This window comes from Alnus glutinosa, chromosome 13 (assembly GCF_958979055.1).
Source record: "Alnus glutinosa chromosome 13, dhAlnGlut1.1, whole genome shotgun sequence".
Classification (NCBI taxonomy): domain Eukaryota; kingdom Viridiplantae; phylum Streptophyta; class Magnoliopsida; order Fagales; family Betulaceae; genus Alnus; species Alnus glutinosa.
This window is the reverse complement of record NC_084898.1, coordinates 24,395,272-24,422,860: the sequence shown is the minus strand read 5'-3', so window position 1 is coordinate 24,422,860 and position 27,589 is coordinate 24,395,272. Positions and strand designations below refer to the sequence as shown.

Genomic DNA, 27,589 nt, shown 5'->3' with positions numbered 1-27,589 from the left:
TTGTAGTTTCTTTCGTTAAACTTCTAGGAGAGTTTTTGTATGCAAATGTTAAAAGAGAAAATCTAAATATTTTATTCCCATCTCACCGTGCTAACGTGATATTATCAATTAATCATTGATTTTTTTTTTAGATTGATTTAAAGATAGATTAACAATACCACGTCAGCATAGTAGATAAGAGGAAATATGATCTCAATTATAAATGAAATGGTATCTCTTTCATGGTCAAGATTTAAACTCGTTACATTTAATAGTATATACGAATTTAGTGTTGGCACGCCATTTGCAATGAGAGTATCCTATTCCATAACATTCATGAGCACAAAAGGTGTAATTAAATGAACACTTCATTTCATCTATAAATTAAACCAACAGTCATGGCGGCTATTTTCAAAGGTGAATTTGGATAAAGTTACCATCAAAACATAGGAAAATGCTTGGAGTACTACAATTTTTACTACAATTCTATTACAAACTTGTGGAAGTCGATATTTTAGTAATTGACATAATAAGTGTCACTGTTAGAGACTTATAGTAAAAATTGCAGTACCATTAGCAACACTCCAAATCATAACATAATGTCCTGTAAACCATGAAGAACAATTTCATGAAGTTGAGAAAGAGAGAGGCCAAAATTTTTATATTAATAGAATATTATCAAATTGGAGCAATTTCTGTGAGAAATGAACTATGGAACCTATCCTCTATCTCCTTTACATAACTTGGAAAATATTTACAATGCAGAAAAGCTATAACTTTGCCGAAGCAGAAGATGAAGCCTATTTCCTGACCCGCGGCATAAAAAAGAAGCTGAGATTTATAGTCACATTGCAATACCTCTTTCTTCTTACCTCATGAACTTGGCTCGTGAGCCCAAAAAGTATCTGGATCTGAACAGAACAGGGAAAAATCTTCCACTTCTAGATTTGCAATGTGCCAATTAACAGCACGAGCTTGTATTGACTTGAATAGCAGAAGGATGGTTGGCAGAAGCCACCATTTATCATCTTCCCTGTCATTTGACCAAAGATAAATGAAGTTCTAAAAGAATTCAAATCCAAGAAAGAAGAAAGCCAAAACACCTAAACATAGCTGGATCATCTTTTAAGAAAAAAGTACACTTTGATCCTTCCGGCTACTAATTCGCCCATGCAGGAATGGAAACAGGGGAGCTAGGATCCCCAGTTTTGAAATTTTCTCTTAAAATATTTATATATACGGGCCTTAAAAATCATGCTTTGGCCCCACCCCCGATGAGAAATCCTGGTTCCGTGGCGTTTCATCCTTGTGTGTGATTCACGTGATTATCAAGGGTCGTTAGAAAAAAAAGCCCATATTTTAGGGTAACAGTGCAGCCTTATGTAAAGTACTTATACAAGTTCTTATTCATCATACTAACAGAAAGGAATCAGGTTGCAGACTGTACGTGTTGCTAAAACAGGTAATTTTTTGAAAGATACTAGAACAAGGAAAGCTATTTCTGCCCTGGGATGCTTTCCTAGATCTTGATTGTGATTTAACAAGCAATTTCAGTTGTTTGCTAAAGATTATTTGTCAATGTGATGTTGAAAGGCTCACCTTCTAGTGTTCCACGAACTTCGCTCTTCAGGAGGCTGGAAAGAAGAAAATCCATAATGGAAAACGCCACAAATGAAAGCCACAGCCTGCAGAAAACGAATTAATCTCATGACGCTGGCAAAGATATTTGATATGACCAGATGAATTTCAATATTATTTAAAGATTTAAGCCTTTTTCAAACCATGTTTAGAACTAAACAAATAATCTATCATAGCAGTGAAAGTGCCAAATTATTTTACATCCATCAGAGATGCTTTGGGCACAATTTCTCCTTTTGCAGAATTGCAGTCCTTTTGGAGTGACAAAAATAGGAAACTATCAAAGAATCAAGAGTACCAAGTAGATATTGCAAAAAAAATCGAGTTGTCTAAACAGCATAGTTTTGTTGTACAAATCAGCTTGTAGATTTAGTACAATAAATTTTCACGGAACTATAACCTCTCAAATTGAAAGTTTGTAATCATACAACTGTATTTTTTGGACTGACTCACATTTCTGACAAAGGGGTAGTGTCCAAAGGCTAGTACACGTGAAAAAAATGTCTCAAACAATAGAAAATAACAGTAACAAATTTTAAGGCTCTCATGGCTTGATCCAAGCATCCAGAACTCCCTCCCTATGCAATACACTGTTTAATCTGAGAGTATTGGTGTGTGAACTTCTCAACTATACAAAATTACATTACTTGTCATCTAACATTATGCTATAATAATAAGAAGCATGAGTAGCTTATACCACAAACTATACAAAGCATGAAATTCATTTCGATGAAAAATGTCAAAAATTTAGCCAAACTTATATATTGGTAACTTCCATAAAATAATATTATAGGACGTCGTGACATGAGTTTCACAGAGGTAGTTTCCTTGAGAATGAGGATAATTATCCTATGAACATAATCATGATGGGGTCCAATGCGGCTTGTGGTTAATATTTTTTCCATACTGAATATAAGATAAGTCCAAAAGTAATTTCTTAAGTTGCTTCTCACTAGCACTGACATAAGAAAAATAAAGAAGAAAAGACAGAAAAGGCAACTGGTAAGTTTCTTGAATTCTACTGCGCACTTGGCATAACTTACAATATTAGATACAGATGTAGCATTCCACAACACATAGATACGAGCAAGCGAAACTCTTCTAGCTTCTTTGCTGAATAAGGCATTCAAGCCAGCTGGAATGGGAGAAAGTAGGGATAGGGGAAGAATGAGCAACACAGCAAGGAAAGCCCCAAGAGATATCCAATAGAACTGAAGCAACATAAGGAGGGTAACAGAAAGATCTGCCAAAAGCATGAGAGTTATCAGCAGCTGCAGGCCGTCCTGTAAACAGAAATATCAAGTATTAGATGATGAACAGTAGCAAATTACTCAGAAAGCTGTAGAAGTGAAATATGTATCATATCAGAGTACCTGACGACCAACAGGTCTTGAATTGTGCAGTAAGAGAGAAAGGGGAAAGATAAATTCCCTTTTAAAATCCAAAGATTTCAACGTAGCCTCATTTATAAGTCCTCCATTAATTCCCCCAGTTATCCTTTTAAGAGATAATGCATGGCCGGTATACACCAAAGTTTGCTGCTTAAGACTTTTTCTCGGACACGCAACCTTTTGCCTGAAATATTAATCAATAAAATGATCAAACAAGTTAATGATGGAGGACTAACAAACATATATACAGGACTAAAGAATCAATAATTAAACGTATACTAATTATTGTTGCAGTCACTAGGGACTAGAAGGAGAGAAAAATTGCTACATATCGTAACAACAGATGACAATAATGAAGTTAGAAGTCTACATCTACAGGAGTCATTATACATTGATGGAAAGTGCCTTATCCCAACATGCAACGGTTGGCAACCATTCTGCTAAATGTTGAGCCATGCAGGTAAGTAGTGTGGAATATAGTATCGGCATGCATACAGTAATTAGACTAATTTTATGGCATTACTAACATAATTGATATTTAATTCGTTTTGGAGGGTGCACAACATTTCTTTTTCTTATTCTCTTTTATCCTCATTTTTCCAAATAAGGGAGACTAATCAGATTTATCAACATTTTACATCCTCATTACTAATTCTCAGCAACACAGCATACAAAATTGTTTCAGACGTAGGGTACATGGCATACAGAAAGCAAAGCTATCCTTCTTCATCAGAGCAAGAAAATAGGTAAGTAACACATACTTAGTTGCTAGTTGCATGCATCTGACACAGAGGATGTGCACTACAAAATTTAAATAGAAGATGGACAATTTATGCCATATTAGTCTTGACATGCACAAAATCAGAGCTGCAAGATGTATATGAAGTCTCGGTAAATACTCCTGTTCAAGCAATCTCGTCAGCACAACTCTCAAATTTACCTTGGAGATTCATCACTACTTCTGTCCAACAAATCGGGTGGGTGAACATGGTGAAACGAATAGTCACCAACAGCTACCAAAATACCCAGCTGATAGTAACCAGAAGCTGTTGCTTGGAACCATCCCAGCTCAATTTTGACCCCATGGAACTCAAGTTGAGGGTTTGCATGACTATTTATCCAGTTAATCACAGGAATAAGTGCAGAACGGATGGATCCATGCCTCACTGTCCTTAACTGAGCATTCAAACCAGCCACCAAACGAGTCCAAACAGTTGCTGGGACATGCTGGGTAACAAAATACATTTTTCTTTGTCAGATATAACATTAAAAATGATATTCAGAGCTACCGAAAAAAATAAAAAGAAAAAAAGTTTTGAAGCTACTTAAAAGATCATAAAGAACCAAGAGACCTGGCCAAGAAGATTTGTCAACAATGTATCACTGTGAAGATTATAAGGTGACATAAAGCTACCATCTCCACCAAAAATAATACACATAGGGAATCTCTTCTGTATAATTGATACCATGTCCAAACGCTTCTCATCACCACCAAGGAAAAAATCAATGTATGCCACCATCAAATCTGGTGTTGCTCCAACCTGTATCGATGTCCACTCATATAAAGACATGATAAAGAAAACGAAGTTGTATGACATTCACAACTGAAAGGAAATCCATACTTGAAGGGATTTATAAACATTATTTTTTTATAAACTAGTGAGGATTAGGAACACATGCAATCGTCTGCTTACTGTCCAGGACTGAGGGAGGAGATGACTTGCTAAAAATCATTTGGGGTGCCAAAATCACCTGAGGAAGAATACTCCACCGGATAATTGCTAAAAATCAATAAACTAATGGTGCCGTTGTACTTCTAAGAGCTTGCAGATAACATTGAGGTTGTGAGCACTTATTGTTGTGAACACTATAAACCCAGTATTATTTTTTTTTTTTTATAAGTAAAAATTCATTAAAAAGCGCAAAGGGGCGCAACCCTAGTACACAGGAAGTATACAAAAAGAGCCCATAATTATAGGAAATGAACGAACAAGAAAGTAAAAAATCAGCAAACGACATACTACCCGGGCTATGCACCGACACCCAAAGATATAACATATGAAGCACATTTCTACAAAGAACCCCCACCGGAACCTCCACATCCTCAAAAAGCCTAAAATTTCTCTCACGCCACAGGCCCCACAAAACACATAAAGGAACCTGCTTCCAAATCCGGTTAACAGTACCACGACCCAACAAAGTACCCCACCCACTCAATAACTCCAAGACACTACTAGGCATAACCCACTCCACCCCAAACAAGCTATAAAAAGAACTCCAAACAACCCGAGCCACTTCACAATGAAGAAGAAGGTGATCAACGGATTCCCCATGCTTCTTACACATAACACACCACTCTACCACCACAATACCACGCCTACGTAAATTGTCATGAGTTAAAATCTTTCCTAAAGCCGCAGTCCAAACAAAGAACGCCACCCGCTTTGGAACTTTAACACGCCATATACCCTTCCACGGAAAAGAAGCCGCCTCGTGACAAACTAAAGCTCTATAGAAAGTCTTCACTTCAAAATTCCTCCTCTTAGAAAGAGTCCACACCACCCTATCAACCTCCCCATGCCAAACCCGAATAGAGTATAAATGTTCATAGAAGGACATCACCATCTCCACCTCCCAATCCTGAGCATAGCGCGTAAAGAGAACATTCTAATGAGTCACACCTCCTACCACCCACAAGTTATCCACCACCCAAGCATCAGGAGAACGCGCGATAGTAAACAAAGCTGGATAATAGAGCTTGAGAGGCTTATCCCCACACCATACATCATGCCAGAAACGAATATGAGACCCATCACCCACCTCAAAACGCAAATACTTCGCAAAATTATCCCACCCCCTTCGAATAAACTTCCAAACACTGACACCATAGGGTCCCGTCACCGGTAGTGAACACCAACCTCCCCTCACACTCCCATACTTCACCTCAATCACCGATCTCCACAACGCATCGCGTTCCTGAGAAAACCTCCAAACCCATTTCCCCAATAAGGCATGATTGAACTTAATAACATTACGAATGCCCAATCCACCAGCCTTGATTTATAAACCCAGTATTATTAATTGGGAGTTCTTAGTTAACATCAGAGATGCTTCTAATAGGAGTTTGAAAATACTTGATTGAAATAGATACAACAAAAATAAATTGACTCCACAATAATAAACACATAATAAGTCAAACCTTCATCCCTTTGTATAGAGCTCGAGATCTGCATGAGCGCAAACACGAGTGGTCATATTCAGACTTCACGTATTCCTGAAGGCGTTGAATTTTATTTCTTCGTCGCCACTGCTTCCAGGACCAGGCACAAGGATATGCAAGAACTGAAAGTATGATGTGAACTGACCCTTCCCACCAATCATATGCAGCAACAGAGTTAATCTCATCAATAAATCTATTAAATGCATCTTCATACCTGCAGACCAAGACAGTGCACATAATAGATAAATTTGCGAGACAAGATGAAACAGAATGATGCTGATATAATATTACCCATCCTATGTTATGGGCTTCTTAGTTTCTACGGTTCTACCGCTGTTTAATCAAAATGTGTCAATAAGAAGTGTATCTCAGAATAACAAATATGCCAATAGCATGATGCTAAAAGAGAAATTATAGTTTCTTTTGATAGTCAATATCACCAAAATAAAAGTTCAAGTCCCAAATAAATAGTATCAAGCAGTTGGCTGAGATTACTAAGACAAGCCATTCAGAAATATTATAATACGACATTAAAACCAGATTATGCCACCATATTCCCTTCTAAGTTGAAATTTTTTCTTACACAATGTCAATAATTGCATTGGGAGGAGAGTAAGGAAGATGCCACGGTTCTCTAAAAGTATTGGGACCCATGAAGTACATTCTATGAACATGGCTTTGAGTTTCATCGCCTCTGGTTCCCCGCACCTAGGTTTAAAACATATATGATAAACAAATCATATTCATAGAAATATGCACTTGGGCAAAGGAATGCTCATTATAATCACCAATGTACCTCTGATAAAGAAAGAAGGTAAGGAAAATGGCGATGACTATGGTGTTCAATTGAATTTTCCCTATGATAAGAACTTGATCCAACTACTTTGATTCTCAAAGTGTTTAAGAACAAAGCTAGAAACACCAAAATGCATGACAACAGAAGTGCAAAAGGCCAGAGCCCCCCAAAAGTATATATCAGCTCCTCAAGAGGTGTGTAGCAACTTGGCATCCTATACTTGTCAGATATGCATTTATAGGGACAAGATGGCTGACTAACTCCTCCTGAGGAAAGTGAAACCTCAAGTGAGATGTTGGCCCAAAGAAAATTTAGAGAGAGAGAGAGTTTATAGTCAAATTGCAGTTATCAATATTACCTCGCACATATATGAAATTAGCGCGATTGGGAAGAAGATCAAGAGAACATGGTGTGCAAAGACGTTCATCAGAGCCCCCAACATCTTTGTAAGTGCCAATAGGGCATTCCTACATGATATTGCATTATCCAAACTTTTTTAACATACCAAGACTAGTTCACAAGTCCAAACATGTAACAATAAGAATGGCATTTTTTATTTATATAAGTACAATAAGAATGACATGTACAATCAATCAAAGGCAATATCGAAACTTGTATATGGCGTGAGAAGTAAAAAGAAAACATTTATAATTACTCAATAACACTTACAAATATGAAATGGTTACTACACATGCTGACATGTTTACACATAAATATAAATATTTCCAAACACATGAAAAAAGTTATCCCCATTTCATGGCAAGTTAAGATGAAATATACTCCACTTAGCCTAGTAAGCTAAGTTGTGACACCCCATAAAAATCTCACATTGAGTGGGTGGTTATAAAGGTGTTAATGAGTAGTGGAGTTGTCAAAAGAGAAAGGGCTACCATCGGGTCAGTGCCGATAGAGTAAGCCGTTGTGGATGTCGAATTTGAAAGCATGGTTGAACATTATGATCCTAAGGGTTTAACCAAATCAATATCCAACAATCTTAGGGCTTTTAGATTAATGGTTAAGCCCTCAACAATTGGTATCGGAGCAAAAGTCCTGATTTCGAACCTTATCTCTATCATTCAACTCCCATTTCAATTAAATATTCTAGATGTTGAGCCTCACTAAATGATAAAATCAATTATTTCCTATCAAATTAAACTTTTGGGATAAGTGAGAATTTAAATGGTATCAGAGTAACTTAGTAACACAATGTGGTGCTGCATGACATGGACCCTAACAAGGACGTCAAGGATTTGAGTGGGGGAGATTGTAATGCTTAGAAAGTTAGTCACACATTGGGGAGATGGATTGCCCATATTTAGTGGGTGGATTATAAAGGTGTTCATGGGTGCTAAGTTCTATACTAGATGAGGCTAAGTTTTATAAGTGATTCTAGGGAACTTCAAATGTAATTTGACTAGTCCTTTTGGAATAATAGTGCAAATATGACTAGGTTTTTCCCTAAGCTTTTGTAACGACCCCGGAAAAACACTAGTCGCATCTACACTATCACTCTAAAAGAACTTGTCAAGTTACAATTGGAGCTCCCTAGAATCAATTATAAAGCTCAATTTTACCTAGTAAATAACTAATGTGGGACTTAGCACTAGTGAGCACCTTTATAATCAACCCACTCAATATTAAAAATCCATCTACCCAATGTGGAACTTACTTTCTGGGATGTCACAATTAAGTCATATCCTTTCATTTGATTAATTAGTGTCTCATGGTTGAAACCAAATAGATTATTACATTGAGTACAAGATCTCAATTTTGTCCCGACATTTGTCATTTTACATAGTAGCCTCATTCTAGTGAATCTTTTAAGAATCTACAACATAACTAACAAGTAGACCTCATGTTGTGTAAATCGGTAAGACATTTCTTATACTTCCACAAATGAAATGAACCCTTGGTGTAGTGGTTTCATTAATACGGCTGCAACTATGTTTGGGTTCATAGTGGTGTCAACTCAGAACAGATTTTCATGTACATGAAGAATGCTTCAAAATGGTGCATATCATTTAGACTACTAAATCATTATATAGAAGTTAAACACTCTAACATTGAATTAGTAACCACAAGAATTAGAGTTTTAAATCAAGATTATTGTAGTATCATTGCATGTAATCAGGTGACATGGAGGAGTGAGAATCCAAATATTGCAGAAATGTATGTGTCAAGGTAAAGCATAGCACGAACTCCAAGTGAAAAGATGCAGTCTGCCCTCTTCATCAATTCATTGTGAGAGCAATGAAATATAAATTTCCATTTTTTTTAGTTGGAATTAAACATCTGAGGTGTTTTCTTGAGCCCGTGATGCATAGAAGGGATCATCTGGCACTTGAATATTTGTGATATTCTCTACATAGCATCGTTTAGGGACCTTTTCCTTCTTTTTCTGTTCATTTTTTTAAACCTTATAAACCTGTAATAGTTACCTACTTACCTACGGATGAGTAGTTACAGGCTATTCCCATATCCATTTGATGGTACTCTATGACAATAAGCCTGAGTGTAGATATGAATTTTACAGCACAAAATTCTGTTCAGCAACAAAAATGTTTTAGTGAAGATACACCAAACTTTCCAATATTTTCTTTTCTTTGATAATTAGCAATATATTTTATTGGAAATGGAGGAAACTCATGCAAATAGAAGTATACACAAATTTCCACAAAACTACCATTTGAAATTTAAAAATCAATAAACTGAAGCTTTCCACCGTAAAAGCTCTTTATTATGATAGGTTAATAACAGGTTTTAACATTATGACTCTTTAGGAATCTGGAAAGATCTTGCAAAATCTTCCTTAACGTTATAGAATGTAAGGGGGGGGGGGGGGGGGGGGGGGGGACAAAGGACATACCTCGCAGAAAGTGCCGTAGAGGCCCTCTGGGCATTTTTTTCCAGTAACTGTACCCTCCTCCCCATAAAGACCACCATTGTCCCCAGCACCTCCGCTGTTAGACACAAGTAACATGCTGTTATTACCTGAGTGGGTCCTAAATTCATATTTTCAAGATAGCAAATTAAAGAGCTCTAAGATGACATGTTCAGGATTAGAGGAAAGGGTTTGAATGGAGAGAACTTAGTAGAAAAAATGCATAAATGAATAAAAGACTTGAGCATCTCAAAAAGCAGCTATTTTCTTCTAAGCTGATGCAGAAAACCGAATCTATTTTGGCCTTTCAGTATTACCTGTTGACTAATGCTTCACTTGCTCAAAAGTGGAGCCGTTATTCTTTGATAGTATATAAATCCCTAATTGTTGTGATGGTTCTAATGTTTCTAGTTTTGGAATTTATCACACTGCAAAACTCAATATTGGCTGACAAACCATATGATTGTGCATGCATGCACATGCGCAATTCTATCAAATCTATTACACCTTAATCCTGATTGATTAGCTCAGAAAAATTATGCATGTAGTTGACACTAACATTACTTGTACAAGAAAAAATACTCATGAAATATTCATTCAAAAAATATGATAATTTTTTTTTTTCCTTCTGGGAAACAACCTTCAGTAAAAAGAAAAAGAAAAAGAAAAAGCCAATGACCTATGTGTCTAATGGCACTTCGAACCCCACAATTATGGGGTGGTACATGAGGTCGCAGATTTAAATTCCTCTGTGCATAAGTTAATTACCATGATTACTTCCCTTTAAATAGCACAATTTGGCTCAAAAGAATGTTACCATATTTGGAGAAATTCAAGTTGAGAACTGTGCATATTGTTCTTCCCTGTTTATGTGGCCCACAGAAGCTGGGATCTTTGCATAAAATTGCGTTCAATAAACACTGTGCAGTCAAGGCAACAATGGACAAGATGCCAGCTTGGCCTAAATAGGCGCAGTTTCAGTATACCCAGGGGTACATGAAGTTCAATGCACTAGTGACCACCCAATGTCCATGTTGATAACAGATAAAGTAAAAACTACAGATATTCTGAAATTATTATAAAAATCAATTAAAATTTATATCACATATTGCTCCACTATAAATGGCGGACAATATTTTTAGAAGAGAAAAAGGGCATTCTAATTAAGTCTCTACAACAAAAAAGAAGTAATCTTTCTATTACTTGTTTTACGAGTATGCACACTAAGTGAAGGACCGTGGAATTTGATAATATATAAGATGCATACTATTGTGCAGTCCAGTAATAGAATAACATGGAATAGTATGTTGAAACAGGTTCATCACCCAATGTGCATTACATATTTCAGTTAATAAGGAAATTAAAAAAAATATCTATATTCACAGATTTGTTAGCACAAGTACATGGATGATTTAAAATTTATTTCCTGAAATGAAAATCATTATAATAATAATATGCATACCTACTGCTTATGGAACCATTTATACTTGCAACTGGGGTATATTCGTCTCCAACATCTATCTTAGACCAGTGAAAATGAACTCTCCCACCCCCACCTCCACCCCCACCTAGAGTGCCACCATTGCCCCCAACAACAGATAAAGATGAGTTCTCTGAAAGCTGGAGCTCTTGAAGGAAAAGGAGGACTGTCCCACCAGAACCTCCACCAAGTCCGCCAAGCAAAGAACCATTGCGATTTGTTGCTCCTCTACCAAAGCTTTGACCATTGGCCCTCAAAGATCCATAAACATCAAGCCTTACAAGTGGCCACTGGATGGATCCCATTACTAGTAAAACATGAAACTTGAATTTGTAAACATGATCTAGGTATAATGTTAGAGAATACATGTTGATTGATGTAAAGTCATGATGCATGAAAAGAAAAGGATAAAAAGGTGGCTGCTCATTAATTTTAAACATCAGAGCACCCCATTTACATTACATAATCAAAACCCAAGGAGAACTTTTCGGTGACTAAACTTGTGTTACTTGTAGAAACATTACCTATCATCCCGCCTCCAACATGTCCATATGACTGATCAGGGCCTTCGGTTCCACTTCCCAATTCACAGGGGAGATCAGCATTACCGTACTTGTTACCCCCATTGCTCACCCTCCCGTTGAAATTCCCAGAGCCCCCTCTGCCCCCATGTCCAGCACCACTGCCGGCTCCATTTGAATAGTTTCCCTTTCCAATACCGTCACTGCATCCTGAAAAAAAGGACTTGGGTCTATTAAAAGCATAATATATATATGGTGATTCCTTTTTCCAAGAAATCAACAAATTGTTAGCATGACAACATTGCAAGAAGGGAAACAAAAGGGGAAGGAGACAACAATCTAAAGACAGTGATACTTGGAATATACTTTTTTACCTAATTCTGAAGCAGTAATCATGCCACCCGTATCAATAATGACAGTCCTCGCCCTGTGGATGTGAATAATACTTCCTCTGATAAGTCCATTCACAAGAAGGTCCTCAACACGACAGATCTGACAAGGGTCAAAAGAAACCATTTCTTTTTAAATAATGCTACATGCAAGGCTACAAATTGATCTTCTCGTGGTAACTTGTCATAAAAAACAGTTTCCAGGCAAGATGTCAAAGACACAAGAAGCAACAAAACAAAATCTGATTGGGAAGATAATGAAGACCAGCACCCAAACAATAGATGGGTCATAGGCCCAAAAGCATGGATCATAACTGACTCTAGATATCCACACTTGGTTCAAAGTATCACCAGTCCCTTGATTATACACGAACATAATGGCACCAGTTGGGTAAACACAGTAGAATGTGTTGCCAAGGCAAAATGCTTCACACTATCATGAAAATAGTGCAGAAGAGACCACAATGAGTCCAATCTTCAAGTTATGCTTATGCAAGGAGTAGAATAGATGGGTCCCAAGAGAAGATGCAGAAGATAAAGCAACATCATACATGATTAAATTTAAGATGATCATCTATCAAAGAATCCAAACCAGACAGCATGATGCAAATGAATAAAGGATTTCAAGCAAATCCAATTATATAAAAAACATGCAAATTTGACTGAGAAAGCCACTATCAGCAAATCCAATGATAGTGGATTTGTTGACTTGCTGGAAAGGTGGTATTGATGAACACCAAAACAAAATGTTTTGCAATGTAATCCCTATTGCCTTACGAGGTGCATTTGGCTAGAACAAAATGGGATCAGGATCGTCTACAATTATTTGCCCTAATTGTAGAGGATTCGGGTAGGTAATTGTGAGAAACCGCTTGTGCGACTCACCTAATCAAATAAAAATTGGACTGCCCAACCACTTACTCGGTTAGGTGGGTCCTATAAGTGATTTCTCACAATCACTTGCCCGAATCGTCTACACTTCGGGCAGATAATTGTAGACGATCCTAATCCAGCAAGGAAATTTAAGGCATTGAAATCTCATTGGAAATGCTGTTTTTTGACTGGTTGACAGCTACTAGTAACTCATGATCGTCATTTTCTGGAACTTCTAGATCTAATTAAATTTAAATCTTAATTACTTTTGTATTTACAGTGCTTTTCCTGTATACTCCAAATGTAATTAAATTGAAGACGATATTGAAAAGGCCCTTTTTCGACTGGAACTTCTAGATCTAATTAAGTTCAGATTTTAATAAGCTTTGGTGTTTCCAGCGCTTCTCCTGTCTACTCCCTATGTAATTAAATTTAACCTTAATTACTTTTGTGTTTCCAGTGCTTCTCTTTTTTTTTTGATAAGTAATCCAGTGCTTCTCTCATATACTCCTTATGTATTAGGTGGAAAATGAAAGTCATACCGAACCACAATGATAAGTACCTCACAAACAAGCAGCATTTAATTTGGACTGTATTCATTTTATAACCAAACAATTACTATGTTAAAACCCTATGTCGGGAAATTCCAAGGCAAAGCTTCAGGACAACCAATGACAGAACAGGGGGGAAAAAAGAGTAGATAGTACACAACATTCACGTTGTGTGCTAACTGTTGAGAAGTGAAAACATCAAAGCACACATTGCAGCAAAATGCACTGAATGGTAGAACCGGAGCTGACCCAGACTAGTTAAGGACTTAGGGGGTAAGGTGTTTGACGATGATTGTCAGCAAGCAATATCAGAACTCTGTAACCAAGCCATTTGGCCAAGAATTTTCCATTGCATTAATTTCCTAACAACAATATTTGATTGACAATAAAGTTAAACGTAATTGAAATCTGAGTCTTACTTGAAGTGAAAAGGAGAGTGTATAATTGACATGGCAGTCATCTGGCGGAGTTATTAAATCCACTGGGCATGTCTGACTCTCACAAAGGGACTTCGTCACCCTACAAGAAAAGTATTCACATATAAATATTTAGACTATTTTCAAAGATGCTGAATCAAAGAAACAACCTGGAACTCCTAAATAATGAATCACAGTTTTAAACTCACAAGCTTCTACTGGCATTATCGTCCAATGGAGCTTGAAGCAAAGAACCTGGGCCAACCTGTAATGTGCAAGGAATTTTGAAACAGTTTCGCCCAATGAAAATCCATGTAATCAAATAAATTACAAATAAATTACAAAATTAAAAAAAAAATGGAAATGAAGTAAAAGAAAAAATTCTAGTAACAGCATTGCAAAAGATCACAAATTTACAAATGGGAATTAATGCCAGATTGAACTAAAGAAAAATCAACATTTCCCCAGATAGCTATTATCAAAAAAATACTAAATATACTGAGACATTTTTTGTTGATGGCTTACAGTTATGTTATAAAAAAGAGACAAGGAAAGTCGCTGGCCTTTGATTGTGTCACCATGACCAGACAACTTCAGCAATCCCTGACCGTATACACCCAAGTTTGCATTTGAACTAATAATAGAGTAATGCTGCAAAAAACAATGAAGGAGAGTTGGTCCTCTATTTTGAATAGATCCACAAAGAAGATATATGTTAACAGACAAGGGACAGTAATCAGCTATATTCTTGAAGTTCAAACTATTTTACCCTTAGAACAACCAGATTCCTGACTTCAAGGACAGAAGCAGTGACAACAGTATTTCCGCCACCATCAATTTGAATTTTGGAGTTCCACATGAGCAACATTTTGATGGCAACTCTAAATGCACCAAAAACCTTCAGGTATAAAACAGAAGTACTTTAGACCTCAATTCCAACTATGACATGTACCTTCTAAGAGCTAAAATCACTAATAAAATCTAGGGTGTTTTCCCCCCCCAAAAAAATAAAAATAGAAGAAATACAGAGGCAGTATTTAGGGTTTCTTAAATGGGGCAGGAAGAAGGAAAAAGAAAAAAGAAAAAAAATTACTTGCAAGGGAAAATCATGTATTCTCTGTACCCCCAATTTCAGAACTGTTCATTGCAATAATCTGTCATAACATAATGACATTCTTATAGCCATATGAAAAATTATGAGAAAAATTAACTTGGACATTCACCATAACAAGCTAATGACATCCCTATAATCTCCTAGCAGTTTAAAGTGATTGAAGGAAATAGAAAAATGTAAGAATATCCATGACAAGTTATATTAATCTGCACAACAAATTAAGCTTTTAATACTCATCCCTTCCAATGTACCACGACCAACAAGGGTTAGATTATGAATACAAGGAGAATTCTGAGCCCAACATGCTTTATGGAGGTTAGCAATGGCTCCACATTTTTGGGGACAAAAGGATTGCCATTTCACGGCCAAGATTTTATTTTGTTTCATCTAAGGGTATATGTGATGCCACATAATTTAAAATTTGTAAATGACATGGCAACATATCCACCACGTAGTATCATATACACCATTAGATGAAACAAATAAAATCTAGACCATGAAATGACTCCTCTCCATTTCAAGTAAAATGGAGAGGATCCTATTCCAAAACTCCTTTTTCACTAAATGTGCTGGCGTTTGAACAGCTAAAAGTAAATTTTTTAAAAGCAAGTCCTCTTTTTTAATTCTTCCCTCTCAGTCATTTTCAAAAGCTTCCAAAACCACAACCTGAACATAATGTCAGGCCCTCCAAAGCTAATCTTCCAATGTACTGAGTTGAAACTTCAATATTATTTTTCATCCTATTGATTTTCCCAGTTCACTTTCCAATGTCTTCTAATGACGGAAGAAGTAATTTTTTTTTTTTAATTTTTTTTTTGGAGATACAGATTGCCCATGGAATTCCCATAAATAAACAGCAAAATAATAGAAAACAAAAAAGTTTTGATAGCAGAAACAATGCCAGAATTTAGCAAGCATATTTTGTCAAATATTACAGCCAAGGTCTAGGACTGAAAACTATCTGACAAAACCCTCACAAAATCCAGCAACTTTATTCTTTTTGTACCCAAATCCATGAACAAATGGTTCTAGTTGGTAAGAAACCTTATAAAAGCACTATAAACCAGGTAAAACTGGGTTAAAGTTCTATAATAAAAAAAAAAACTGGCGGATTTCAGAAAGAGAGAACTGATTGTGGATGTGTAGGAGAAGAGTGGGAAGAGCAGCCAAATGTCAAGTGAAGAAAGATAAGTCTACGAGGTTAGCCTTTACAAGAGAGAAACACACACACAAATACAGACATGTATTTATTCAAATTTGACAAAGATATGACCTGTCACACACTCATAAGATGTCCTCAAGGCATAGAGGGGTCCATACCACACCTTGAGAATTTCACTGAAAAAGCATAACTGGCAAACATGTGAGCCACTGGATAACCAGAACATCTTACATAAAAAATAATAATAATAATAATAATTTAAAAAAAAAAAAAAAAAACAACTTTTCGGGCCCCTGCTTGAGAAGCAATCAGCGAAGTGTTGCTTTAGAACGCGTGATGATAAAACCATCATCTTTTCTATGCAAGCTTCTGATAATATTGCAGGCAACTATTTCAAAGACAAATTTGTAGAGCCAATGGCAAATTTTTAGTCCATCACAAACTGCACATGATTCAACTTGATTCGCTGAATTAACTCAGTCTGCCTTCAATGCCTTAGCTCCCTCCTGACCACTCCTATTCCCAGAAATCACACCAAGCTTTTATCCAGTAAGGGACAACCTGTCAAAGTTCCTTTTACCAAACAATTCCCAAAACTTTCTGACTAAGTTCTGACACAACCTGAGATTCCAACGCCAAGCTACTGCCCTAATAGACCTAGTTGTGAACTCATTATGTGACAATATCACCTTCGTCACCATGTCAGCTGGATGCAGCATTCCTTTATTAAAGCGTCACAGGTTGCCAAAATATCCATGCATGGCTTTCCAAACCATAAGATTTTGGAAACTCAAGTTTCCAAGCAGAGACAAATCTAATAGAAGTAAACATACTCTCGCAGAGGCATTTTCTATATATGTCTAGTACATCTTATAGGTTCCCAGTTCCAACAATCATGCCGTCTACAAACAAATTTAAACAATTTGACTCCAAGTACACAAAAAAATAGCTTTAGACATTGAGCACCATATGGAGTTTTATTTTACTCTTCTTATAATGGCAAATCAAAGAAAAAGAGATGGACAAAACACATGACAATTCTACCCGAAAAAATAAAAAGCTTGGTTGGCTAAAAAAACTCAACATAAAGAAGTCTCACGTCTTAACTAAATGGGTCATCTTACAAGGATACTATTTTTCTATTCGGTTCTAAATGAGTAAGATGCTTAGTGCACAATACAAGTATTAAAATTAACAAAAGAAAATTCTCAAACGTAACATACCTTTATGATGGAATCGCTCATCAAAAGTTCCTCGGCAACAAGCTCAAATTCAGAGACTGGAAACTCAGACAATCCAAAGACAATGGTCCCTCCACGATAGAGACTAATTTGGCCTCTCACCTTCACAAACAAAGAATTAAAAAAGATATTACAAATTAAGCTTCACGAGAAGCAATTTTTAACAGATAGATCAACTCCGGCACAATTTTTTATTTTTATAAGTAATCAAAATATCATTAAAAAAAAAAAGCGCTACTCCGGTAACAAGAAACACACGTAGAATTTAAACTATAGAAACAATTATATAAATATATTTTTGATAAGTAAAGAGACTATCCGACTATGATATATACTAGTTAAAATATCTAACATGATAAGAATTCAACAAGAATTCCAGCCTTGGCTGATTCTAGGGCAGAATGAGTATCACTGTGCTCTAGCAGTGGAAGGAAAAGACCCCTATCAGGAATAAATTCACTTCCAAGTTCCCCAATATTACTAACTAAGGCGCTCCTAGGTACATATGAAATATACATGAGAAAACACCTAGCTAGCTAGAAGGGGAAAAAATAACAAGGAAATCATGATAACTAAGCTCCAAAGAGAAACCAAAAGCAGTAGTTCAAAGATAAAGAGTATAGAAGAAAAAAGACTCAAGCTCTTTCATCGTCCTCTTGCGGTCCTCAAAATTCATGTCATTCAATTCCCTCCAAAGACACCACAAGAGGCAAGGGGGCACAATCTTCCACACAGCCGCACTCCGAGTGCTACCAACAGTCCACCAACAAGCGAACAAGTCAACTACTCGTCTTGGCATAACCCAAGACAGCTCAAAGTGACCTAAAAAAATATTCCATATGGCATAAGCAACCTCACAATAGAGAAGAAGATGGTCAACAAACTCTCCATTCCTCTTGCACATATAATACCTATCAATCACAATGACCTGCCACTTCCTAAGATTGTCAATGGTAAGGATCCTGAGGGCCGCCGACCAAACAAAGAAAGCCACCCTTAAAGAAACCTTAGTCCCCCAAATACTCTTCTACGGGAAAAGACCGCCCTTGTTACGAACCAGGACACCATAGAAGGATATAACAACAAACAACCCTTTCGTACAACAAGCAATGTATGAAATCTCCTTTGAAATTTGAGAGTATTTCAAAATACTCAGCATTAACTAAATCACATTGAATTATATTAAACATTACCATGATTTTTCATTAACTTATACCCTAGAAGTGTACATAGACATTGTCTCAACGAACCTCCATCAATTAAGCTCTCGAGGCTCCATAGAAGTGTTAGGAGCTCAACCTTAAAACAATGTTCCCAAGAAAATCTCTCCAGTGTGATTTATATAAACCTCACAAAGTACTTGGCTGACATGAGTCCCAAACAAAATAGCCTTCTACTTCACCAATCAGGGGATGTAATTCTCAATGCTCCCCAATATTTAATTTGAGCCAAAAGAAGCCAAGCTTTCAAATCCCTTATAGACAGATAAATTAGAAAGCACTGATCGAACCACATCCAAAATCGTTCCAAATATCTACATGCCTCCCTAACCATGCCTACCAATCCTATTCTGACCAGATAACCAAGTTTGAAGCTAGTATACCCAATAGTACTTACACTTTTCCATCTTCTCCATAGAATCTAAATCGGCTATTAAAAGCACACAGTACCATTATTCGTTTTCATGCCAACACAAAGACATAACTAACAGTGGCAATATAATTCAAGAAAATCGAGGGCATGCATACAACTGATTAGTAATATCCTATTCAAAATCGTTGTTTCCAATACATTGGACCATTATTTTCTATGGCATGCCTCACACAAGACAGTGATATTAGAGGAAAATGATGGCTATTCTTACTGAACTTTTCTCATAAGTGACTTGTAATTAAGGTTGCAACTGAGCCAAGATCAAAGCTGCCCTGCTTGGTTAGTAAACAAGCCATTGCTCATCACAACAATGAAGTCCAAACTCACTTGAGCTCAGCTCATCAATCTCGTGAGCCAGCTTGCTTCATAAGTCATACATACAAGGTCTACATATTCTGCAGGTGACTGTTTTTTTAACTTAAGTCAATATTTTATGTGGGACTATGGGCATTAAATTGGGTATAAGCAGTTCATCGGCATCACTTTATATCATTATAAGGACTTCAATGATGTTCAGGGTTGGCATCAATAGAATATGAAAAGGTGGGGAGTCTGCACTCTATTAAAAGCTCCCCAATTACTGGAATTTTTCATTAGTGCTTGTAGCTGGAATTTAGCCCATCAAGTGGGTTGGTGGTTTGCAGGTGAATGAGTTGCCATGTCAGTGATGGGAACCTGAAGTGGACAAGCTAGGTTCAAATAAAACAAGTTGAACTTGTGAGCATTCAGCGAGCTCCCAAGCTTCAATCTTTGGGCTTCATTACTTTTAACGAGCTAAGATCAAGAACTTGGAGACTAGGCTTTACTCGGCTCAGCCTCTACTTGAGATAGACAAGAAACCAAAATCAACATTCTCACTTCTGCTTCATCCAGGATTGCTCCCAGAAGAAAACCCAGCCTATTAGGAGTTGATGACAGTAGCCCATCAAAAACAAACTGTCAATTACGACAGAAATTCTCAATCAGGCTTTGAAACTTCTTGAGGGCCAATGTTCTATAATGGCACAAAGGAATGATTGCAGAACCCTTATAAAATCATGGTTATCCTCCACCAATCATATCACAGAGATTCTGCCTACAGATATGACAACCTAATTACTGATATGTTTATCTTATGCTAATATACCAAGTCCCAAGAACAACTCCGCATGGGCATTCTTTATTGGGCCACATGTCAAGTTACAAACAGGTTATCAACAAAAACTTGGTGAGGTATCAACTTATTATATGTTGAAAGACAAGAAGAATGCATGTCAATAATATTTATATACAGCTTAGAACACCAAAAAAACCAGACATTATAAGTTTAGTTTTAGTGAAACATATAAGATAATCTAGGACAATTTCAAAAGAGAGATTAAGCACAAGGACTGTAAACCAAAAATCAAGCAACAATTCAGTTCGGATGCTTTAGTGCTCCGGTTATTGTTGCAAGAAGAATATATAGGAAAAGATTCAATGATAATGTTGTCCAAGCACAGAGAGATATCCCACAAAGAACTACATATTAACAGCACTAATCTCCACATCGTGCATTTTGCAACCATATATGAAGCACGCATTTTCAGCAGATACTACACGGATAAATAATAATAATAAGAAGAAGAAGAAAAAGAAAGATATAAACATATGAATGGAATATGACCATCCAGCCACATCAATTCTCACAAATATTAGAAAAAGAACATTTAAAGAGTCACAAATATGTAAATTATGAGGGAGACAGATCTGGAAACCTGAATTCTGGTCCAAAGCAAAGGAACTAAAACTTTTGCATTATTCTCCACAAAAACATTTGACCATAGGGAGGTGATAGGAAAATCAAGCAAAGGGGTTTCAGTTTCTGTGGTGACATTGTCATTCCCAACCCTTAAACTCAGTAAATCTGCATTGAAGTATGTCCCAGCTGCTCCAGAATTCCTTGGACAGCCAATACTCAAACCACCTGAGACCAAGAAAGAGAAAAGAAAATATACACTGTAGAAAGTCCCATCTTTCTAAAAGTAATACTTACAAATTACAAGTACGCTCTAAGCAAAGCAGGCTTTTTCCATTTTACATATAGTTCAATAGTGACTTTAAACATAAGCAAGCTGTTCATGAATTGTAAACAAATACTGAAGGAAATGAAAATGGATATATATTAGCCAGCAAAATATTACATGTTTAGTACCCACTAGACAGAACTTAGATATGGTATCACCCTCAGGCCTTCGCATGGCCTCAAATACAACTATAGTGATCATCAATGTAGTCAAATACTTGTGAACAACGAACATATTTGGGCATCAGCATAGCCATCAACATTACTGATTTTGATCTCGGAACTGAAACACTCCTGTCAAGAGTTTCTTGATCAAAAGATATATCATGCTGTTGGCTGTCTTTTGAATGCTGTAACAGTGTCAAGATCTTACTGGAGACACCGAAAATTGTATCAACATCTTCCTTACAAAATTGATTTCTATACCTATCCTTATCTCACATCTTGAAGACTTCAGCCACTCATTAGTTTTTTCATAAACTGCAGGGTTTGTTCCAGCTTGTTGTGCAACCTTATGCTCAATTCTTTCTCCCACAACCAATACTTCAATCTTGCAAGATCAAGCTACAGCCAATCATTTCTGTGGTTCAATCTGCTTCTACTCAAACCACAGGTAATATCCAAGCCATTGGTCTCATAATTCTTCCCTAATTTCTCTCTCCCTCTGACCCTTGGATGCTAACATTATGATACTTTTGAGTTAATAAGTCTCCTATGATGTAACAGCTAGCATTTAATTACGTCTATTAAGTTATACCTCATATTTCATAAGCAAGTCCATCGCTCAAGTCCTCCTCAACTCAAAGATTCTAAAGATAAATAGAAAATAAGAATATAAATTATTAGTTAATATTTATAGCAAGTGATGATTAAAAAACTTTCATTTCTAAGACAAATAACGAAGTATAGCTGATTTTAACACAAATTAAACGTGAACCATTTTTTTTTCCTGATAAGTAATTAAACGTGTAACATTGTAATATTAAAATTTTCTCTTGCAAGGTAATGTTGAGATGCCAATGGCATAGCATAAAACATGGGTTTCTCCCGTATCACACCAAAGAGGCCTTGCCACCAGGCTAGAATATTTTAATTTGTGTGTGACTGCATATTTAAAATATACTCCCTCCATCCCAATTTAAATGTCTTGCTTTCCTCTTTAGAAAATCACAAGATACATATCTACTTTCCAAAAGTAGAAACATTTACTTTGACCATCTTCTCAAACTACATGCATCCTTTTCAAAAAAGTAAAACAAAATTCTTATTAAAAGTCATCTCAACCTTTAAAATAGAATGAATAGCACCTTAGGAAGTTCTTTGGCCTTTCTTCTTTTCATTGATAATTGTGCCATTTAGAACCAAAACACTAATTCAAGTATGAATTAATTTTATTTTATTTTATTTTTTTTTTTAAGCTTTGATATCATGGTATTGTTCATTTCATCAAGATTTGCCTTACCTCTAGGGAGAAAGTCCAAGGAACCCAGAGAGCTATAACTATATGTGCCATTCATTGTGTCCACTGCTGCTACTTGAAAACATGTACGACCAGTTTCTTTAACCAGAAGCACAAGAATGCAACTATTCGGACCAACAAGCTTAATAAGGAATGACACCAATAAAGAAGCGTTTGGCAAGAGTAGATCCTAATTAAGAAAAACCTCAAAGAGTAAACCAAAGAAATCGATGGGAGGCAGCATAACTAAATGAAAGTAATGCAGGAGTAGAGGCTTACATGAGATTAAAACATATTGCCGATCATGCCATACTCCAGAGCAATCTAAGTAGTAGTTACAAGTTGTGGCAAAGAGAACAAGATAATCTACTTCAACCAAAGGGCATGGCAATTCAGGTTCTGAGAGCAGCAGAGGAGCTGCCGCAAGAGAAGCGTTTTGATTTGGAACAGAAATTAACAAATTAACATGAGGCAGAGAAAAGACAAAGCTATAGCTAGAAGCGAGGGAGAACCAGTGTGAAGGTCCCAACAATTTCTTCTTACTGAAAGATGGCAGAAGAAGACAGAAGGATGTGGGACATTTTATGCAAAACCACAAGAAGAAGCAGGAACAAAGGAAGAACTTCACCGCATCAAAGTCATAGGCAGGTGGCACAGGACACCTGCTCTGGCAATAAGGACTGCTTGGAACAGAGGATTTTGAAAGTTTAGAGAAACCCACCCTAGCTACAGGTGATAGATGGAAATATGAAACCTAAGATGTTCTGTAGCAATGTAAAGAAAACTGGTTGCGATAGTCCACTTAATTGTTCACTTTTGGGGAGACTGGTTGGATGGTTGTGGAGATAATTGGCATCAAAGCCTGCTAATTGGTGACATAGCATGTCTTCTCCTGCCTTTTGTTGTTCTACTCCATTCAATGAAGTTTGTGTTTCTTTGATTCATAGACATGCATATGTGTATGTGACGAGCACGTGTCAGTACGTCTATACATGTATGTGAATCAATGGCTGTGCATAACGTAACTAGAGAAAATACAACTAGAAACAAATTAGTCCAAGCTGATGACATGATAGGGGCAAAGGAATGTTGCAAGAAAAACAACAACACTTGGGGTTAACATATTTACCTTCCTATTAATTTAACCCAAGAAATATTCAGCCAAATCATAATTCTAAAGTTGCAGACTTTTTCCAGAAACGTGGACAGGATCAAGCACCTTCCCCAAATAATGTATTGGTGAATAGTACAATATTTATCAACGATTATAACCTATCATTTAAATCAAAATGCAGAGAAGGCTCATATGAGCTCTTTATTGCCATTAAAACTAGAACACCAACAATGAAAACTCATCTCAGAGTGATGCATCTTACTCATTAAAATTAACATCAAGAAGATACCACATCAGCTTAAAATAATTAGAAGAAGTTGGACAGACTCTATGGTGCCCTATAAGAGTTACCTTTCCACATTGAGGCGAAGTAGCATCAATCCCGCCAACTTAGTAACTATTAAATATAATTATGCAGCCAAAAATAATTTTCCAACGAACAAATTATCCCCGTTAACAATTTTTGTCGTCTAACAATTCAGATCTATAAAGCAAGTTGAGACTCTTACGTAAAAATGAAATATTTAGCAGTTGACTAATCGTTGCTTCTACTACCAGATACAGATTTGTGAGCAGTACAAACCATGCACAGTAACTTTTACATCTTCTTGTATGCTGTAACAATCTAGAGATATTCTTCCGCCGCCACCTCCACCCCAGCCCCTCCCACCTGCTGCACTTATTCTACCATATCCCTTCCTACACAATCGAACATGAGAGAAACAGTCAACAAAAAATTTATAACTATGAAAAGAACAAATTCCTTATCCACAACTAAAATATAGGTCCATTGTAATGAAATGAGTGCAACAAAAAATATTATATCATTCATCTTTGGCAACATTCTTGAAAAAAATATAAGATATCCAAAAATCAAAAGATCTGGAGTAAAATCTATCTTACTCTATTTACACCAAGAAAGTATGTATTGGTAGAAGTTTACAAGCTTTCAAATACTTTGTAAGCCTCCTGATGTATTTGTTCCACTAGCTTTTTAAAAGAATTTGTTACCTATCAAAACATATTATTCTATAAGCAGACAGCATTTATAAAAACATTAAACGTCTGAATGTTTGTTCTGTAAGGGTCTGCTCCCATTTTGCTTGCTGCTACTATAGGCACAGAGTTTTTCAATGCAAATAGGAGACCTCAGATTGAATCTCCCTAGTCTGTCCTAATTAGAGACTCCTATATTGCATTCATCACCTACAAGGGCAAAGAGAAGGCCAGATACTTGAAGCTTCACACTTATAACTGGTAGCTATTAATATCAATATAAGCTACGTTTTCAGAGTTCTATTCAAATATTTGATTTCTATATTTGAAGGTTGTATATTATCTGTGGAGTGTGTGCATGCATGGTAATTGTGTGAGAACCAACAATCCAGTTTCATGATGTAGGTTTTGGTTTTCAATTCAATAGGCATTAGCACCAATTTTGTACTCACAGCTTTACAGCATGTACAAAGATACTTCCACCAGATCCTCCTCCCCCTTCTGCTCCTCCATCCCCACCTTCTGCTGTTATAGATCCATTTAAATATAGAATTTCCTTCACAAGAATCTTAACACATCCTCCACCATTCCCGCCAAATGGTCTTTCAGCAGATGTGCCGCCACCCTTACTCCCATAACTCCAGGGCTCAGACAAAGATGACCAAGCATAAACATCACCACCCCAGAATTTCGTCAGATTATTTTTCAAGCAGGAAGCACCTCGGCCACCATGCCCTCCACCAGCACCATCATAGCCAACTGGTGTACCACTAGTTTGAGAAGGCGGTGAACCACCCAAGGATGTTGTATTTATAGAAGAATTGTGTTCCAGGGTCAGATTGGAGGCAGAAAATACTACAGAACCAGCAAAAATAGTTGCATGTTGACCCACCTTAACATTGCCAGACATGTTAAAAACAATAGTACAGCCTTCCATAGGACACTCAATTGAAACATGTGGGAGAATCTCTAGGTTTCCAGTACCATAAATGTAAAGATCAGTATTCAAATACAAATTTGAGTTTAGCAGGCAGGTCGTATCAAATGAGCCAACCCCTTCCAAGTCCTCACAAGATACCGACTTATTGTATGGGGATGAAAAGACTGATCTTTTGACATGTTTAGAGATGCTGCTTTCAGAATCATCACCTAAAGCTGAAGCTGAACCAAAATCACGCAACCAGTCTTCTGTCCCAGATCCCCTTACTCTATACTGCCCTGAACCAAGACTAAGGGCGGACACATAAAGATGCCCCAACAGAATGCACCAACAAAGGTAACCATGCATTAGCAAAGGATGCATCACCACTCAAGACAATTACAAATCAGAATTCCTGTCAAACTCTTATAAAATTTCACTTTAATCTTGGTTTCCAACTCAGTCTCAACAGGTAGTACATCATGCATTTATCTGTAAAATATCAAGTTACTTCAAACCATCTTCAGCATTCATTAAATCCCCCAGTTGTTCAGAAACAGGGATTGTTTCTTGACACTACCACTCCTACAGCACAACGTCTTCAATCCTGGCACTAAGACCATCAACAAGAAATAACTTTGCAAATTAGAATATGAAAAATCAAGCAGTAACTAAACAATATAATCTCTCTATCTGGTCTAGAGAATATAACTTGCAACCAGTACAAAGCATGAGATTGTGAATTGAAACTTTAAGGACCAATGTTACACACACACATATATATATAATCAACAAGTTCTTTTGGCCAAATGTTTTCTGCATTTTCTTTGCTTTTCAATCATCATTTACAAGAATCAACCACAATTCAATATGTATAACACTGTTATTTAATAAGTTTCAGTTTCATGGTTCACACACTAGTGATTAAGAAAACAAAAAAAAAAATCACCATAAGGAAAAAGAAAGAGTCACGCATAAATGTATTAAATAATTAGTCAATCACTCATGCAATAACCGACATTCAAAAGCCATTGTTGATCTTTCTAAAGGCACAATATACATACATACACACACGCGCACATACATAAAAATAAGCTCAATTATAATTTTCTTACTGAAAGCTAAAATCACAGTTTCTCAAAATAAAAAATTAGAGCAAGTGGTTACAATAACGTATCGATTTTCCATTGAACCATTTCAATTACCAATTTTACATTTCGACCACGGAAAATAAAGAAATATTACACGGAATTACGACGAAAACACCAAAATCTCGCGCACTTAAGAAAAATCAAAACACCCATAGCAAAAATCAAATTCCAAAATCTTCAGACTGAGAGTAAGATACTTTACCGTTCGGCCACCGAGAAACAGAGAGTAATCACCGGAAAATTCCACTGAATCTACAGGAAGCTTCGCTTTTCTCTCTCTCTCTCTCTCTCTCTAAGAAACTTTAAGACTCATCTGTGGAGGTCAGAAATGGTCTGTGCTTTGTCTCTTTGCTTTTCGTTGCTTTTCGTTCTTTATATCAGTGTAGAGGAATGAGCGGAGAAAAGCCAGCGAAGTGCGAGATTCTATACGAGTCCAAGCTATACGTTTTTTTTGCCTAGCTGGAACTCTGATAGAGATCGACGCGCGTTTCCTTTAATATGATTTGGGATTCTAAAGGTCATTTGGGTTTGCGGTTTCAAAAATTGCGATTTTAAAATAACAATTTTAAAATGTGAGATTTAAAAAAAATAAATTTTAAAA

General features: G+C 36.5%; 1 protein-coding gene across 1 annotated transcript; it reads right to left on the bottom strand.

Moving 5' to 3' along the window:
• Positions 1-615: 615 nt before the first annotated feature.
• LOC133854147 (uncharacterized) lies at positions 616-27,414 on the bottom strand. The gene is made up of 23 exons (XM_062290206.1): positions 27,191-27,414; positions 25,371-26,450; positions 24,506-24,621; positions 21,042-21,250; positions 17,635-17,754; positions 14,905-15,033; positions 14,661-14,786; positions 14,345-14,400; positions 14,139-14,238; positions 12,281-12,398; positions 11,910-12,116; positions 11,368-11,692; positions 9,891-9,984; positions 7,383-7,491; positions 7,025-7,290; positions 6,812-6,936; positions 6,208-6,442; positions 4,361-4,549; positions 3,949-4,235; positions 2,991-3,192; positions 2,661-2,900; positions 1,579-1,664; positions 616-1,012 (listed from the first exon to the last, which is right to left on the bottom strand). Exons 2-23 carry the CDS (start codon positions 26,219-26,221, stop codon positions 853-855), a joined length of 4,350 nt encoding a protein of 1,449 aa, XP_062146190.1. The 5' UTR covers positions 26,222-26,450; positions 27,191-27,414; the 3' UTR covers positions 616-852.
• Positions 27,415-27,589: the final 175 nt, after the last annotated feature.

What these genes read in the sequence shown, in the direction of transcription:
- LOC133854147 (XM_062290206.1), bottom strand. Translation starts at nt 26,221, where the DNA reads ATGCATCCTTTGCTAATGCATGGTTACCTTTGTTGGTGCATTCTGTTG. An exon ending in TAATTTCATATATGTGCGAG is followed by an intron (nt 7,291 to 7,382) that starts GTAATATTGATA and finishes CACTTTCCTCAG; the next exon opens with GAGGAGTTAGTCAGCCATCT. An exon ending in AGTAGTGATGAATCTCCAAG is followed by an intron (nt 3,193 to 3,948) that starts GTAAATTTGAGA and finishes TTAATATTTCAG; the next exon opens with GCAAAAGGTTGCGTGTCCGA.